Source organism: Amphiprion ocellaris, chromosome 18 (assembly GCF_022539595.1).
Source record: "Amphiprion ocellaris isolate individual 3 ecotype Okinawa chromosome 18, ASM2253959v1, whole genome shotgun sequence".
NCBI classification, from domain to species: Eukaryota; Metazoa; Chordata; class Actinopteri; family Pomacentridae; genus Amphiprion; species Amphiprion ocellaris.
Window position 1 is genome coordinate 33,154,483 of NC_072783.1, and position 18,242 is coordinate 33,172,724.

At 38.7% G+C, this 18,242-nt stretch overlaps 2 protein-coding genes across 3 annotated transcripts in view; one reads left to right on the forward strand and one right to left on the reverse strand.

Moving 5' to 3' along the window:
- LOC111580268 (neurotrypsin-like) overlaps positions 1-18,242 on the reverse strand; it is a 39,649-nt gene that overhangs the window by 13,543 nt on the left and 7,864 nt on the right. The window contains exons 3-6 of the mRNA XM_023287926.3: positions 6,625-6,867; positions 4,883-5,021; positions 4,611-4,789; positions 4,259-4,406 (exon numbers count right to left, since the gene is read on the reverse strand). Of these exons, the coding sequence (XP_023143694.1) occupies positions 4,259-4,406; positions 4,611-4,789; positions 4,883-5,021; positions 6,625-6,867 (709 nt within the window). The remainder of the gene's footprint in view (positions 1-4,258; positions 4,407-4,610; positions 4,790-4,882; positions 5,022-6,624; positions 6,868-18,242) is intronic.
- On the forward strand, positions 11,178-17,957 carry LOC111580269 (E3 ubiquitin-protein ligase TRIM21-like). Of its 2 annotated transcripts, none has more exons than XM_023287928.3 (2): positions 11,178-11,253; positions 14,394-17,957. In XM_023287928.3, the coding sequence occupies exon 2, from the start codon at positions 14,396-14,398 to the stop codon at positions 16,085-16,087; it is 1,692 nt and encodes a 563-aa protein (XP_023143696.1). In that variant the 5' UTR covers positions 11,178-11,253; positions 14,394-14,395; the 3' UTR covers positions 16,088-17,957. The 2 variants fall into 2 exon arrangements, with proteins under 2 accessions (XP_023143696.1, XP_023143697.1); XM_023287929.3 differs by having other exon boundaries at positions 11,182-11,253; positions 14,378-17,957.

Genomic DNA, 18,242 nt, shown 5'->3' on the forward strand with positions numbered 1-18,242 from the left:
CTTCTTACGCTGATGCCCCATCACTCTGGAACAGGGTAAATCTGGACCCATCAGACCACATGACTGACCACGTTTGTTCCTGGAAGATGATTCTTCTCCACTATCCTTCAGGTTTTAACAATGCATTGGACAGTTCTTAACCTGATTTTAGTAGTTTCAGAAATCTCCTTAGTTGTTTTCTTTGCTTGATGCAGGCAAATAATTTGACTCTTCTGAGACAGATTAACATCCTTTCCATGACCACAGTTTATGTCTTGGACATGGTTGTTTCACAAATGAGAAGCTCCTCACTGCATCAGCTGGGGTTAAATAAGTTGTTGCAGCTGAAACGTGTTCATCACTGCAGTATATTATCCAATGGAAGACTCTAAACTGTTTGCTTAGTTAAATCCAGATGGTGACTCTTTTTCTGGACAGGCAGTGTATAATAATAATAATATATGAATCTCTGCTTCTGATGTGGTTTTGTTGTCTTAGTTTACTCTCTATGTTTGCTCGCACTCCCACACTACTGGCTCCACTCATTTTTTATTGTTAGTTTGTATTTAATTTGGCCTTTAATTTGGTTCAATAAAATACTCTTTAATTGTTGTCTCCCCTTTGTAGTGGCCATTTGAGCCCGATCATAACACTGTTAATTTTTTTTTTTTTTTTTTTAATTTATTTTTATTTTTTTCACACGCACTAAATATTAAAATATTTGGCTGCAAGACTAAAATATGCATCAATCTCATACAATGTTGACACCTCTTTTGTGGAGTTAAACAATGAGAACAAATGCAGACAAAAAAAAAACTGTTTATTATTATTAACTGTTAATAATTCTTTGTAAATGTATTTAAAAAACATTGAATGCTACCAACAGTCAGAGTTTACAGCCACAGCAACTGCTGTTTGATGCTGTTTGGGCTAAATGCTAATGCTATCATGTTCACAATGACGGTTCTAATATGATGATGTTTAGCAGGTTCTAACTGCTACTAACAAGTACATGATGGGAGAGTTGTTGTATTGCAGGTATTTATGGCAATTATTGTTCCAGGTGTCTTTAGGATTCATCATCTGGGAACCATGAATGTCTGTAGAACATTTCACAACAATCTATTCTATGGTGACATTTCAGTCTGGGTCAAATTAGAACAACAGATCAACTTTGCCGTCCACAAAGCAAAGCCAACATGCATAAAAACTGCAAACTTTCACACGTGCATATTGATGCTACACCTTCCGCATGTTCATATAAACCTAAAGTGTCTCTACAGCTGCACAGAAATGGGCAAAATGAAATATTCTCTAAATAAAGCTGATATCAATCATCCAGATCATGAATAATAAACAGCTACAAGGATGTTGCTGCTTCATGTGGTGATGATTTATTGATGCTGAAATGTTATTTTAAAAAAGCACTTTTCTGTGTTTGTCTGTTTCTGCTGCTGTGTTAAAACCGATGGTTAGCCTCAAAATAACATGCTGAGGGTTTGTTCAAAGAACAGTGAAGCACAGAAAACTGCAAAGTGATGCAGAAGGTATCGTACTGTAGCGACCACAAGCTTCTCCTATGATATTATTAGTACTACAAATATGGAATAACAGGCAAAATAAACAGCAAGCAGAAGAGTCAAAAATCTGATTTGTTGGAGAATTTAGACACAGATGGGGTTTACTGTACTATCAAATGTTGTACTTAAGTACAAATTTAAGGTAGTTGTGCTTGAGTATTTATTTTGTACTTCTGCTCCACTACAATTCATATTGCACTTTTTATTCCATTATATTTGCCTGACAGCTTTACAACTCTAGATTTTTGAAAACAAAACATATCAATAACTGTCAAAACGTAATGCTTTGTTATAGATTAAACTACCACAACACTAAAAACAAGTAGACCTGAAGCAGCACTCTTATTAGTCAATTAATCGAGAATTACCTGACAATGATTTTGACAGTTTCTCATAAAAAATATGAATATTTTATGATTCTGGTCTCTTAAAAATGAATATTTCCTGCCATTTATTTTTATTATTTGATGTTTTTTGTAAAATTTCACACTTTTCAGACTTTATTTAAGAAAATAATGAACTTAATAATCACTCCATTAACATAAAAAAACATATTAAGATAAAACAAACATTAGTTACCGTCACAAACACTATTTGCGAATACAAATGGCTGATTTTTACATTAATGCAGTAATTTTAGTCAGTAGTTTTACTATATAACAGTAACAATTAATGTTCAAGTACATTTTTCTTTTATACTTTTAATATTTTAAAAGCAGGACTTTACTTGTCATAGAATATTTTCACTGTCTGGTACTTTCAGTTTCAGAGGATTTGTTCTTCTAAAAATCTGTCAACATGAAAAGTGTGTTCCTGTTTCACACATTTACCTACTGCAGAGCAGGAAAAAAAGACGATCCAGGTGGGGAAAAACAAATCGTTTTCGCTTGATTTTGTCTTTAAGTGTCAGAACAGATCAGTTCCAGTGAGCAGCTCTGTTAGAATCTGAGCATCGGTGTCAGGACATCTATTATTTACGAGCACAAACACAGATGGTGAGGTGTCCCTCAGTGTTTGGTGTTGAACAGCGAAGGAGTTTCCTCTCTTCACAGCTACAACTTCATCGCTGTTCGACACTTGAAGTTGTCAGTCGTTGTCTGCAGGGTGAACACTGTGTGTGAGGAGGAAACACCTGCACTGATTCAAACGTAATCCACAGACGTGTTTCTCCAAGATTTTTCCTGACAAGTTGAGAAAACTGTGACCTAAACGACACCCTGTGCTCTGCTGGACAGCCTGATAGTAAACACTTCCAGCTCACTGAAGGACATCAGATGAATAACTCAGTTTATTCCTCAGTTTTTTAAGGACAGTGGGCTACTTATAGTACAAAAAATGACCCATTATTGTCGGCTCTCTTAGTCTTTCTACTACTGGGCTCCAAGCAGGTTTTTTTTTTGCTCCTGTGACATTTTTAGTCACTGTGGGATCATTTTTCACAGCAATGCAAAATCCTGCACCTCTATGGAAACAGCACAACCATGACTAGAAGTAGACAGAACTCAAAAATGTCTTTTGTGCAACATGACACAGTTTTCATTTCCATAAATGATTATTTAAAAAGTTGAATTTATTTGATTATTAAACATGTAAAAACCTGGAATTAGTTTGCATACCATTTTTTTCTAAGTGCACACAGTTGTTACCAATACTGGAAAAAAGTTAACTGTAAATACTATATGATATTTTAGTATTTGTATTCTTTATTTGTTCCCTTGCTTGTCTCCTTCCTGCACCATAATATCACTGCCTGCAGTTCAGCTGAGTTCAAAACTGAATTCAGCAAATCAAAGATTTTTTCTCAAATCACTGCTGGTGGCAGCTGAGTCACTCATGTCTTCTACGTTGTGTCTAGAAATGCAGAATTTTTATTTTTTTACGAAATTTGGTTAATGCAAAAGGTTCATTTTTGGAGATTTTTTACAGAGGCATGTAGAATAAAACGCCATAAATTAAATACAGTGATTTAAAGCTTAGATTTGGTTAAATCTAAGCTTCAAACACCTTACATATGAGTAGTTGGAAGGCCATTAGAAAGCTGAAAATCCAGCAATTCTTTCTGTTTTTACAGCATTGAAAAAATGTCATTGGTGCACCTAATGTCTTTTTATTCTTAGGGAAGCAGCAGAACACAGCAGCTGTCCTGCACTTTACATCATTATTTATATGGCCCACTGAAGGATAAAACTGGTGACACTGATCCAACTAACAAGTATTGTGTGTGCATCCAAAGCCTTATTCCTCTGTGCCTCGGAGCGCCATTGCTGTCCAAAAACTATTTAACACATCAGTGCACCACACTGTTGTGCTGGGTGTTCCTTCAATACCGACAACACCGGCACTGTATTTTATCTTGACACCCTCCTGCTGCCGCAAAACACTCACGAGCCCCGAATGTGTATTAATCCACTGCTGAAAGTAGTCCCTCAGCAGATGGGCTGTTTCTGCCTGACTGAGCACTGAGATCTGCAGTGTTTTAGGAAGTTACTCAGCTTTTTTTTTTTTTTTTTTTTTTAAAGAGAAAACAATATATTAGGGATTCATCTCTTGAAATAAATAACCAGATGCACTGAGGTATAAGGAAGAATATAGGATAACCTTAATCTTCAATGCAGAGTCCCAATTTAACACCTAAAAGTGTGATTTTAGGTGTGAATCCTGCAGTTAACGGCCTCCAGGGAGAGACCTAAAACACGTACCCGAACCCAAGCTGCCTGCACACCACCTCTGCATCCCTGTCATCCCATTGGTCATCGCAGACGGAGCCCCACCTCCCTGCGTGAAACACCTCCACACGACCTTCGAAGTCCTCCTCGCCTCCGACCAATCGCAGAGGAGGTCCGCTTCCTGGGAGGGGAAGTGGAAAAACACCTGACATCCAGCAGCATCTACCTTAAACAACCTGTCAAAATTGAATGTAATCCCAAAGTAGGACTGAATAAAAGCAAATAATCTAAAATACATGAAGGTAAATGTGTGTCTGTGTGTCTCAGGTGTATGAGGGGAAACGTTCAGGTCCGGTTGCCATGACGCCGTGGATGTCACACTGACCTTCCGGAGGCGCACACACCACTGCGGCCTCGTTTCCATGGCTACAGTCCCCGGTGACGAACGTCCTGCTCCGGCAGTTGCTCAGGGTGTTCTCGTCGCCACGGCAACCCAGACGCTCGTAGTGGAAGAGGCCGGAGCCGGAGCCAAACTGCGAGTGCTGCAGCGCCGTGCCAATGTCACTGAAAACAAACAAACACCAGTGAGGACTAATTCTACACGACAGTCAGACGTTACTGCAACACTGGACAGATTTTTAGTTGTGTTCCACCCACCCCAGACCCAGCTGTCTGCAGATCACGCTGGCATCTCTGTCCGTCCAGTGGGAGTCGCACACCGCCCCCCACTGGCCGTTCAGGTAAACCTCCACCCGCCCGCTGCCGGAGGAGGAGCTGCCGACCAGACGGGCTGCACCTGAAAACACAAAGATGCTGCTTTAATGCTCAGCAGTGACAGTCACATAAACATGCAATGACAAATACTACCGTGTTTTCATCGGTCAAATATGACCATAATCAGTCATTGTTTCATGTATAAATTGGTTTTTGGCCACTTGGGGGCAGCAGAACAAACTAAAAGCATCCCTGTAGGGCTGAGCGTCCACCAGAGCGTATTTGTTTTGTCAGCTAAATGGGCCAGGTGCTCCTATGTAAAATATCTGCAGACATAACTACAAGATGAACCGGCTGACTCAGCTGACTGCAGCTCACCTGGCAGGCCTGTGAAGAACAAAACAGTCCTGCATGCATTATTTTTCAGAGCAGGACTGTCATCTGGCAGACAGGAAAATAGGGAAAGGACCTGCAGCGAAGGGCTGCGTCAGGGACTATAGCTCCTGTTCATGGGTTGTCCACTCAAACAGTTGACCTATCTGGGCGCCCAAAACCAGAATATTCTTTGTAATCCTGTTGAGCAAGCACTTGGTGACAGTGGGAGAGAAAAAAAATCTCTCATTTAACAAGAGGAACAACAAAAAAAATACTTCCATCACAAGATTCAGGGCCTTTTGTTTCATAAAGTGCTGTAGTTAGAAAGTCCAGGGTTCAAACCTCCAGGTTGGATGGTACCTTTGTGGAGTTTGAATGTTCTCTGCATGGGTTTTCTCCAGGCGCTGCTTCTCACAACATGAGTGTCAGTGGTTGTCTTATTGTGTTAGCTCTGTAATAATCTGGGATCTGTTGATTTATCCTGTATTTCACCTTAATAAGAGGCTCCAGCCCCCCCACAACCATCCACAGGATAAGCCGGTATAGAAAATGGATGGGAGCAGCCGCATTCAAACACTCTTCAGTAAATGATGCAACCATCAACACATCCACCTTCAGTTCAGCAAAACATTCAATCTGCTGTTCCTTAAAGCAGCTACATTCAGTTCAGTATAAAATCCTCCTTCGCAAGCACCATGCATGAGTTTAACTCGACTAAGTTACTGGATAATGATTATTTATGTCACTTTCAGGGTCTTTGAGTGCAGTTTTACCCACTGAGCTGCCAGCAGAGCTCCACTGATTCAGCTCCTGATAGTTCCATTCAGTATGAAGCACCGAACACAAAGCCCTGCGTGTTCACACAACCTGCTGAAACATTCACTCACACTTTCAGACAGTCTGATGCAACTAAACAGCATCTCTTCTTTAAACCATGCTGTCCAGCGGGAAATACGTCAGCAGAAGCAAAAACTATTGAATAATAATCTCACCGGAACATTTTAAAGAGTGGACAAGGAAAAGAAAAAAGAATGTAATTGTATTTCTTATTGCTTTTACTCCTCTCCTGATCTCTGTGATTAACTATGCTGCCTGAGGTTGGGAATGAGTGAAGAAAATACAAACAGATTAATCAATAATAATGATGATCATTATCTGTGGGAGCGGCTGGTCCTGTGTTATGATTAATAGGCTCAATATTAAAAATAGTCAGGTGAAGCAGCAGGGATAACTTTTAAGGTGTGCTTCTTAGTTTTAATGCTTTTTGTTATCTATCCGTGTGTTTTTATTAATATGAATGCATGCCGTACCCTGGTGGCAGTCGCAGTAGGCCCAGCCGATGGCGCCTGAGTTTTGTCTGAAGAAACACCAGGGGTTGGACTCTCTATCCGGGTTCCTGCAGTAGCTGTGGTCTCCGAGGCCGCGGCCCGGATACTGCATGACGTAGTCCGGAAACTCGGTCCATTTCAAACAGAGGGCACCGGAATCCGTCTGGGACACAGTGCCGTTGTAATAACCCAGCTCTGTGAAGCCCTCAGAGCAGGACAGAGGCACTGAAAACACCAAAAAAAAGGAGAGAAAGAGTCAGTAAGTGTTGAGGAAGATGAGAAGAATAAGATGCTTGGGATTAAAGATGGAGGATTTGGGTCAGAGAGGACAATGGAAATAAAAGGGAGATGAAAGAGGAGGAGTGGAATTAGCTTTATTCCAATCACATTATCCCCATGTCTGTATTCTATCTGACTATAAAAGCTTACACGGATGAATCTTATATGCCGTCCGGTGTCGCAGCAGGATCCCGGCTAATGCATTCGCTGCTACTGATCCTCGCTGAAGCGGTGAAGCTACTGTGACCTTATTTAACACGCTGGTGACCAGATACCTCCAGTAATCTGGTCTGAGGAGCAGAGATGTGTGAGTGAAGCTCAGACAGGCCGAGGAGGGAAACTGCTTACATCAAAGTGCAGCAAAATTAGGCCACAAAATATGGAGCGTGTTATGTGCTACGATGATTAAAAACTTACATCAGGCAGCAATGAAAAGGAATTATGCTGGAGAACACAAGAAGCATAAAAGCAGCAGATGTACTAATGCACTCAGAGGTGCAAAAACATATCAAGTGCTGCATGAAAGTGGCTTTTCAATCCTGCTTTTTTGGGTTGATTTATAAAAGGAATCAAGAAAATGCCTCCGTATCTTTGCTTAATGGATCTTTTGAGATGTGTTTCTGCATTTGAGTACATCATGAACTGTTCAAAGGACAATGTTTTGTCAGTCTAGACTGAAATGTGACAACTACTGGATGGATTTCCGTGTAGTTTTGCACACACACTCATCATCCCCAGAGGATGAACCCATCATTGATTGGGGTGCTACTCAGTTTTTTCCTCCAGCGCCACCAACAGGTTAACATTTTTGTCTTTTTGTGAAATGTCTTGACAAATATTGGACAAATATTGATGCAGATATTCACTAAAGCGATGATTCATAATGATATTCGTGGTCCCCTGATCTCTTTTCTGCACTCTGAAATATCAACTTCAATCCAGTTTTATTTGTATGGCGGCGTATATACATGTTAGAACAATTCAAAGTCCAAAGAAAATAATAAAACTATTTGAGAAATTTGGAAAATTAATCATAAATGCAATAAAATATTTAAAATTTAAGCACACAGAAAATAAAAAAATGTTAACATCATAATAAAATGTACAAAATGATAATATTAAAGGCATCCAGGGCATTAAAATTATTAATTTTTTAAACAACTAATAAAATAATATTAAGGCACTCAAGGAATACAGATCATTTAAAAAATATAAATAAAAGTAATTAAACAATAATAAAAATACACAGGAAATAAAAATCAATAATAATAATAATAATAATAATAATAATAATAATAATAATAATAATAATAATAATCATAAAGCACACAGGGATTAAAATTGGCCTAAAATTAAAATAGAATAATAACAATTTAAAGGGAATTTTGTTGAAAAAGGTAATGAAACTAGAAAAATGGCAAATGATGTAAAAATACATATAAGACAAAGACAAGCTACCATTCTGAACAATTAAAAACAACAATAAAACAAAGAAAGGACTCTCTCTGTAGTGCCACCATCAGGCCACATTTTTCAAACACTTTGATTTATGACCAAGTATCTGCAAAATTAATGACATTCCCATGGGCCTCATTTTGATTATTTCTACAATGGAAACGCACTAAAACAGCTATTTTCACATTAAAAATAAAAAAAAACACGTGAAATAGTGCTTCAAAGTGAATAAATAAACACACGGCTCTTTGAGGGACCTTGCAGTGTTTTTAAATCTTTATTTTAGGCAGAAAAATTTTACTTTTTTCTATTTTTATATGACAGCTGATGATATTTTGTGTGAAGCCTCAAAATATTTATATAACATATAAGCTTTGTGAATAAACAGGTAAATAAATGTTCAGATTATGGCAATTCATCACTGATATTTGCAAGAATGGTATTTTTTTTCTTTTCTGTGGCCACCAAATCTTTCAATTATTTATTGGTTAGTTTATATATTTACACTGTATTTTAAAGCTTTGGGGTTCTATAACTCACCACATTCAATTTTTCTTTCTCTTTCCTTGTCTTTTCTTGTTTCTTTTCTTTTATCTCTCCTATTATGCTCCCCTACTCACTAGCTTTTGTTGTCCATCCTTTTAGTTACACCTGTTTTCCTTTTAACTGCCTCCTCATTTTCTTACTTCCTTTCTTGGTTCCTTTTGGCTTGTCTGAACGTAAGAAACCCCCCCAAAACCAGACGAAAAAGTCCGACACTGACTGTTATTTTTCCCTTGCACTCGAGTGTTTTCCCCTGGTGGTTTTGTATCTTCTTCTTCAGATTTCCAGTGTTTCCTCCACGCTGAACCTTTAAGGGGTTTTTCAGGCCGGCAGCAACTGAACTCTGATTAATGGTGGAGGTGTTGCAGCCTTATCTGCTCGACACACACAGCCTGGCCGTCCCGCAACATCATCTACACACTGCAACCCTGGTGCCCACCTCACACACACACTAACACACACTAACACTCAATAACACGCACTAACACGCAATAACACGCACTAACACGCACTAACACACTAACACGCACTAACACGCACTAACACACTAACACGCACTAACACGCACTAACACACACACACTACACACACACTAACACGCTGGCTCAAAAACAACCCATCGCATCCCTTCATGACAGCGTTCCTTCGCCCTCCATCGCCTTCCATTGCTCCACCCGAGGTTTTAGTGCAGATCTCGTGAGACGTTCTATTCCGCGGCTTCATGTCAACCCCGATATGCCCACAGATCTCCCCCGGTGGAGGCTGCAGCCAGCTGGGATTGGTGGTTGCCCTTGCAAAATGAGCTATGTAGCCTAAAAACAGTAAATGGTCTGCTCCAAACACTGATGGCGTTCACACTGGGGTTCATGGTGGATTATGTGGCGTCGATCCAGACTATTTCCTGTGAATCTTAACCACATGTCACTGCAGTGGCTTCACCCTTAACATCTCTTGGTGGAGCTCTGTGTTAAAGGCATCTTATTTTTTTTAAATTACACCATTATCAGAGCTGGAAACTGCTCCTTGAAATATTCATCTGGGAGGCGCCGCTCCATCGGAAAATTCAAACGGCCTAAGATTGTGATATTTCATAACATTATACACCACCGTTCTAAAGTTTGGGATCACCCAGACAATTCCATGTTTTCCAGTAAAACTCCCACTTTTATCCATGTGCTAACACAACTGCACAAGGGTTTTCTAATCATCAATGAGCCTTTTAACACCATTAGCTAACACAATGTAGCATTAGAACACAGGAGTGATGGTTGCTGGAAATGTTCCTCTGTACCTCTATGGAGATATTCCATTAAAAATCAGCTGTTTCCAGCTACAATAGTCATTTACCACATTAACAATGTCTACACTGGATTTATCATTCATTTCATGTTATCTTCAACTTTTGAATGGTAGTGTTATTATGGTTTGCTGGCTCATCCAGTTACATTCTCTTAAAGGTAAATTATTAATTAATGTGGGCAAATGTTTTGCTTTCATTCTGTGTAAATCTCATCCTTGGGTTCATTGTAAAACCCAGTTTACATTCAAGGCTGTTCATCCACTTACATGCTCTACATAGTTTTGGACTATAAAAAGTCTGATTTATGAGAAAGCATCATTTTAAAAAGTTGTTTTAGTGGTAAAACACAATAAAGTAAAAACCAACTGGTTAGACAGACATGTCATCTTTAAAAATTTGCCAAATTTCTTTTATCAGAGTAAAAAATATGTAAAAACAGAAAGAATAGTTGGATTTTCAACTTTCAGACATCTGATGTTAGCTTAGAATTGTGATATTTCCACTTAGTTTATTCTACTTTTCTCATTTTTAAAAAAAAGTTTTAAAAAAATACTGCAGTGAAAAATGATCCAGAAACCTGGATTAATCAAGCCTATCAAGGTGACATCATTCCTGTATTCTTATTTATTTGGTATTTATTTGTGTAAATGTAAGTATTTATGTGTTAACATTAAAATTAGTATCTGTGTACCTTCATAAAGCAGCATTAGGTGGATAATTCAAAGTAAAATGGTTACATTTAAATTAAACCTTTATTTCTATTGATTTTAATCAAATATACCTCATTAAATGATCAATAATTATCAATATCGACTGAAATCAAACATTTTATCGTGATAAATGTTACAGAACTGTGACATTAAGACATTTAAATCCAGAAGCAGCCATTATTAGTGTCCAAACCTGAAGCAAAGGTTGTTTTGTTAAGTGCGTCTGTCTCTTTAAGACGCAGACAGGAAGAAACTGAAAGTAAACTTGTTTCTTAGGAAACGACCACACACCTCCGCTCCTCATTTCTCTGCAAACAGCGACACGTAAGTAACTTTTACTGAGTCAGACTTTCACTGTGGCACTGAAAAAGTAAAACCAGAGCTGTTTTTATTTCTGCGTTTTCGGTTTTCTAGTCTTTTTGATGAGAAACGCTGCAAACAGCTGCAAATGCATCGTCAAGTTGAATAATTAGACAAACAAAAGATCCATTTATTGAGCAGTTGTCTCACGTTAACCCTAACCCTTTCTGAGGACACTGAGCTGTTGTGGAAACGTAGATGTGGAAATTTCCACTCGTGGTTATTTTAGCTGCTTTTTTTCGGTTGATAAGTTGGATTAGAGTCGAGGTTCGAGTTTATCTGTCCAACGTGAGCCGAGTTTCACTGTTTTTCATGCTGTTGGGAAGCTCTTTGTAACTTTAAGAAAAGAAATGTGCCCTATAAACAAATTATTAATATTTTGTATTATTATAAAGACGTGAATTTCTGATTGGTCACCGTAGTGATGCGTCATCGCGGCCGTCATATTGTTCCGGGGTGTGACAGGTCAGTTCACAATAAAAGTCATCAACTTTTCTGCTAAAATCATTAACAATTTCTGTTTCAATAGCTCTGATTTGACTGAAAATTTTAGAGCATAAAAAATGTTTACTTAGAAAGACGTTTGTCAAATTTTAGCTTCATATATCAAATACTTTCTAAGATAAATATATTTTTTAAAAGTCCTCTCTAATCACTTTCAGCACATCTTTTACAATCTCTCAGTAACTAGTAAATATAGAAGTCTGACATTTTCACTCCTATTTCTCATCAAGCTGACCGAATAGTCTGTGATTACAGTTGAGTTAAAATATAAAAGAAAGTTGAAGTTGTCATGAAACGTCCTATCTTTGATTGCAGATCAACAAAAAAAAACTGAAAATGCAAAAGTTAACTAGTGATATTTTCTGAACTGTATGTCATTGCATGTCACAGTAATGCAAAGCAAAATATTTAGAATAGTTTGAATATGAAAGACTTGGAGGATATTTTATTGTATTTTATTTTTTGTTAAATATTCAGAACTGATTATGTACCACAAAAATAATGGCAGTTAGACCCAAGTACAAGAGAGTTCTGAAGTTTTAAAACGGTTTTTCAGTAATTTAGTAATTTGTCATTATTACTGACAGAATGAGAAAAAACTGAAAATGTCAGCCTTTTTTCTTTAGCAGTTCCTGAAATGTTGTTGTTCAAACATCGCCTCAAATTTAAACATGAAAAAATGAGCTAAAAGTTGGTCAGCAAGCTTTTTTTTAATGTCAGCAAATATTTATTGCTGCAGATCTTCTGAACGTTAATTTAGAATTTTGCTTTCTGTTCACCTCCACTTTATTAGTAACATTTCAGAGTCAGATCTCAAATGAAACTAAACTATTTAAAAAGCCACAGAGAAGTCAGAACTTTTTTTCTTTTTGCTTTATTTGATTTGTGCACTTGCATCACCTTTTGGTTATTTGAATTAAACAACATGGTGTAAAGAATCTAAAGGGGGAAAAAAATCACCTGAAGCATTGTGAAGCAGGACAATAATCCAACACACCAAATATATAGATGTGGACCTAAATACAGCAGTGGAAGACAGTTATTTATTACAATCAATTCTATTTAATTGAAGGTTCAGGAAACATTCTGGACTAAACTATCTGCACTGACCTATAGACTCAGTATAATCACTTCTGTTTTCATTGTTGTTCTGTCACTGTTGTCTTATTTTTATTTATTTAAATGATTAGATCAGTGCGTGCATTCATTGAACCCTCGCAGTGATTTCACTGCAGAAGCTGTTTGCTGTGCAGGAAAACACTGAGGTTATTAAAGCTTTGTATGATCACAGCAACGTGCCATAAGATTGAAATAATCAAAGAAATGGCCTGCAGTGCACGCACAAATTACAGTGACAGTGTGAATTTTGCTGCTGTTTATTAAAGGCAGAGATATGAAGGTGACGTTTTCCTGTAGTTTGTTCAGCAGGACACAGTCTGAATGTGACGCTGAAGGACAGTCAGGGTTAACCCCTGGTTTAAAAGGATTACTTACTGTGGTTTATAAACTTTTACATGTGCAGAAGAGTAAAATATTCTAAGATAACGTCTCATTTATTGTTTGGTTTTGACATTTCTTTCATTAGAATATCCAAAAGCAGCACAGTACTGTTTGAACTGGACAGAATCCTGCTGCAATGTGGCAGCAAAGATTGCTAAATGTCACCCAATGGAAAAACCTGTCAGATCCACAGAAAACTATCTCATCCATGGCAGGAAAATGTATCTGATATGAACACTTTATTTGAAAATAATCTGCAAAAAGCGATGTTTAACTGCATCATAATGACAAAAAACAGCGAATAAAGTCACTGCATAGTCTGTGTGTGGCAGCGTGATTCAAAGGAACATTTTTAATGGAACCAAAAGGAGAAGTTTGGACATAAAAAAATCTGACAGATCTGGAAGGATTGAAGCATTATTTTGCAACTTCATAGCTTATCATCTGCTGATTCCATTAGCAGATCATCTGACTGAAGTTTTACAACACATATGTTGAGTTTTTTTATAATCTGAATAATTTTATGCATATGTCTGCAAGCAATTTAAATGGAGGATAATACATATAAGTTACAGAAATTCCATGTATGTTGGCATGTATGAAATTTTAAGTGAAGTCTTAAGTGAAGTCTGCAGCTTATTTGCTAATTTGTCAACTTTAACTCAGGCAAAGATGACCTAAAAGACTGCCATAGTGTCCCCATCTGCTCAGTTTTGTTTGTGAATTTCATCAATCATTAAGTAAACAGGTAGCAGCAGGTTCTCCACTCAGACGCCATAGATGCCAATATATCTGCTTCATGAGGTGGTTTCCAGATGGGTCAGAGTTTCACCACCATGTTGTGTTGCTTAAATCAACAGATCTGAACTTGATATTCAAGCTGCTGTTGAAACACAGTAAGAGTGAAAAGCACCTGTGATTAAACACGAAAAAGAAACAGAAACTTTGCTTGTATCTTTGAAATGCTCCTAAAAATGTAACTCACAGCTGGTAGAAATGCTTCTGCTGATAAAAGCTTTAGATCATATATTAAATTCACTAAATGCACGGACTTTAAAGTGAGTTTTTTGCCTTAATTTAACAGGTTTCTGTGCTTTTAGAAATGGCGTCCAGCAGCAGTCTGTTATCTGAGGAGCAGTTTCTTTGTCCCATCTGTCTGGATGTGTTCACTCGCCCTGTTTCCACCCCATGTGGACACAACTTCTGCATGTCCTGCATCACGAGCTACTGGGACAACGCCACGTTCTCCCAGTGTCCCGTCTGTAAGGAGCAGTTTCAAAGGAGACCCGATCTCAAGGTGAACACTTTCATTTCGGAGCTGGCGTTACAGTTGGTGTCGCTTCAAGTGACAGATGCTCGCGTCTGGAGCGCTGATCCGCAGCAGGTCAACTCCGGCAGCGTTGTGCTTTGTGATATTTGCACCGACGCCCAGAAAGAAGCCGTCAAATCCTGTCTGGAGTGTCAGACTTCGTACTGCGACGTTCACCTCGAGCCTCATCACCGAGCCGCCGGGCTGAAGAGACACACGCTGCTGGAGCCGTCGCCGAGTCTCGACGACAGGATCTGCAAAGAACACAACAGGGTCCTGGTGCTGTTCTGCAGAGACGACAACGCTCTGCTGTGCGACGTCTGCTCCAGCTCACGACACAGGAGGCACAACGTGGTTCCTGTGCAGCGAGCGTACGAAAGGATGAAGGACGAGGTGGAGAACACGGAGGCCAAAGTGCAGCAGATGATCCAGGAAAGGCTCCACAAGGTGCAAAGCATGACGGAGTCAGTAAAGCAAAGCAAGACGGAAAGTGAGAAGGTGATCGCAAACGGCATGCAGGACTTCACAGTGCTGGTGTTTGAGATCCAGAAGAGCCAGGCGGAGCTCATCAGGGTGGTCGAGGAGAAGCAGAAAACAGCAGAGCAGCAAGCTGATGGGTTCATTAGCGAGATGCAGCGCGAGGTCAAAGAGCTGCAGAGGACGACGGTGAAGCTGAGGGAGCTGAAACAGACCAGAGACCAGCTCCGGTTCCTCCAGAGCTGCTCCAACACATCCCTCCTGCCCCACACCATGGATCTGTCCACTGTCAGCTCTAACAAGCACCTGGAGATGCAGCAGTTTGGTAAATCTTTGAGGAAAGCAGTGTCTCAGCTGCGAGTGTCACTGGATAAAATGAACACAGAAATCAGCAGATTCTCCAGCAGCGCTGACGCGTCCGACGCCGCCACGCTGAGATACATGCAGCAGTATGAGGTGAACATAGTGCTCGATCCTGACTCAGCTCATCCTATGCTCTGTTTATCTGATGACGGGAAGCAGGTGAGATACAACATGGGCTCAGAAGTGTGGGCGGGTCAGTTCCTGAACCTGAACATGTTCACCTCGCATCTCGCAGTTCTGGGACGGAGAGGCTTCTCGTCCGGCAGGTTTTACTTTGAGGTCTGCACGAGTCAAAAGACTGAGTGGTGTCTGGGTGTGGCCACGGCGTCCATCCAGAGGAGAGGAGCTCTAGTTCGGAGTTCCTGCTGTGGACTCTGGGCCATCTGGTTCCTCATAGATAAGTTTGAAACCTTCACTTGTCCAGATGTGCCCGTACACGTGGGCAAAGTGGGGAGAGTTGGAGTGTTTGTGGATTATAACAAAGGTGAAATATCGTTTTATGACGTCAAAACCGAAACGCTCATTTACTCCTTTACTGAGTGTTCATTTACTGAGGAGCTCTATCCATACTTTAATCCCTGCGATAATGAATTTGGTTCTAACCTGGAGCCACTGACAATTGTACCCGTTTGTCATATAGAGTGAACAGAGGATTAAGACGCTCAATCATGTAGGTTAAAACTCTGAACGCAAAGTAGTTCAAGGGCATTTTTTGCTCATTTTTACTCACTGTAAGCTCATTTTTTGCTGCACCATAAAGCCCTGTACCTCTGACAACAAAACCATAGGTAAAAGTAGAGAAAACTACAAATATATTCAATGCACTATACCAAAGCTATATTACCATACATTTAAAGTTAAAGTTATCTTTTTGTATTTTTCAATAATTGAAAAAACTTTTTCTTTTTTTTTTTTACTGGGCACCTGCACTGGGGAAATTTCTACTTATAGGTGTTTCCCTATTTACATTTTAGTTATGTTTCCACACTTCTATTTTCTCTGCGTGAACACAGCCCACAGTTCAACCTAGTTTAGCCAAAAAGTCCCTGAATTTTTGTTTGTTTGTTTCGTCAGTTTCAGCAGAGTCATTGTGGATTCACAGTTGCAACCAAGGAGTCTGGAATTTCGTTTTGTTTTTTACAGAATCTGTCAATGCAAACAGTTTATGTTTAGTGAAATTTTAAATGAGACATGTAGAATAAAGATATTTTGCTGAATTTTATCTTGATTTTAAGGTTAGATTTAGTTCAGTTTTCCTTTGGACCGTTCAAGGACTGTCAGAAAGTTTAAAAAGCCAACCAATTTTTTACTGTTTTTGCAGTTTCTTGGTTGTTTGGTGAATTTTTACAGATAAGACACCTTTCAAACCAGCAGGTGGTTTATCAGATTCAGGTGGTTAATTACAAAAATTCTGCCTTTTTGAAGTGATATCTTCAATTAAAGCTATAAAAACTAGGTAAAGTATTGAAGTGGATGAACAGAAGAGTGCCTTGAATGCAAACCGAGTCTTTCAAATGGATCCAAAGAGGAGATTTACACAGAATGAAAGCAGTTTGACTGCAAACGTTTGCCTCCATCATTACCTTGATGAATTATTTACCTGTGAGAGATTGTAATTGAGTGAGTTAACAAAGCAGGGGAGCGTAAATTATTAAATAAATGAAATGAATCAGGTGGGGGAAGGAAGAGATAAAAAAAGGAAATAGATAAGAGAAATGAAAAAGAGCAGTGATGATAAGAAGGTGTTCCTGTTTGATTAAATGCTAGTAAGTCTATCAATGTTTATTTTAACGAGGGGAAATATGCAAATACATCTGAGAATATGGACAAAGCTGCTGTCATTTCTGGTTGAAAAGTGCCTTGCAGGTTTTGTGTTTACTCATGATTTAAAGATTTTGTGTATTGATTAGTTGTTTTCAGCTTTACACGTGTTTTTTTGCCTTCTATAAGCAGGAAACAAACTATTATTCAGATGCAACAGATAAAGTCTCAGTAGATGGAAATAAAAAGAGTGATGACTGAGTTCAGTTTAGCTGCTTCAGTTTTTACAGAGAAGAGAACGGAGCCATTAATATGAGCATGTTTTTCCTTTTGTTCACTGTGAGGAGGGTCTAAGTTCTATAAAACCACATTTATTTAAAGGCTATTTCACTAAGCATGCTCACTTATATAAATAGTTAAAATGGTTTTTTTTTAATTGTTTGTTTTTTTGTGTACGGGTGGATTAAAGTAGTGCACGGACTGAATTAAAACATAAAATGTAAACCTGCATCACATTTTTTCAGAGATGTAGATCCTAATTACTGAATGAATGTCAGTGTTGTTATATTAAAAAAATGCTCTGTATACACTACATTTCAACAGAATAGCTCTTAAGTTCAGCAAGAACGCATGAAGTCATTGACACAAGTCATTTATGTTCTATTATAATGTCTTTATCCTGTTTTCAAGATTTTTTTTGTTTGATTTTGATTCTTGGTTGTTAAAATAAAAGCTGTTAAAATATGAAAACATTCACTTCCGTCAGTCCTTTAGCCGAGCTGCTACAAACCACCAATAGAGGCGAGCCATTCCGTATGAGAGGCTGCCTCACAGTCCACCAGGTTGATTTACTTTCTACAGCTTTCTAGAACCATAAAATGTCTTGTCCAGCAGCAGAACACACCAGATGTTCTGCTGCTGGCTGTAAGAGTGAACACAAGAGTCTTCATGCACTTCCAAAGTCGAGAGACAATCAGAAATGGTGTAAACTTCAGAACCATTTGGAAACCAACAAGCGTGTTTTCATGTCATCTTTTAT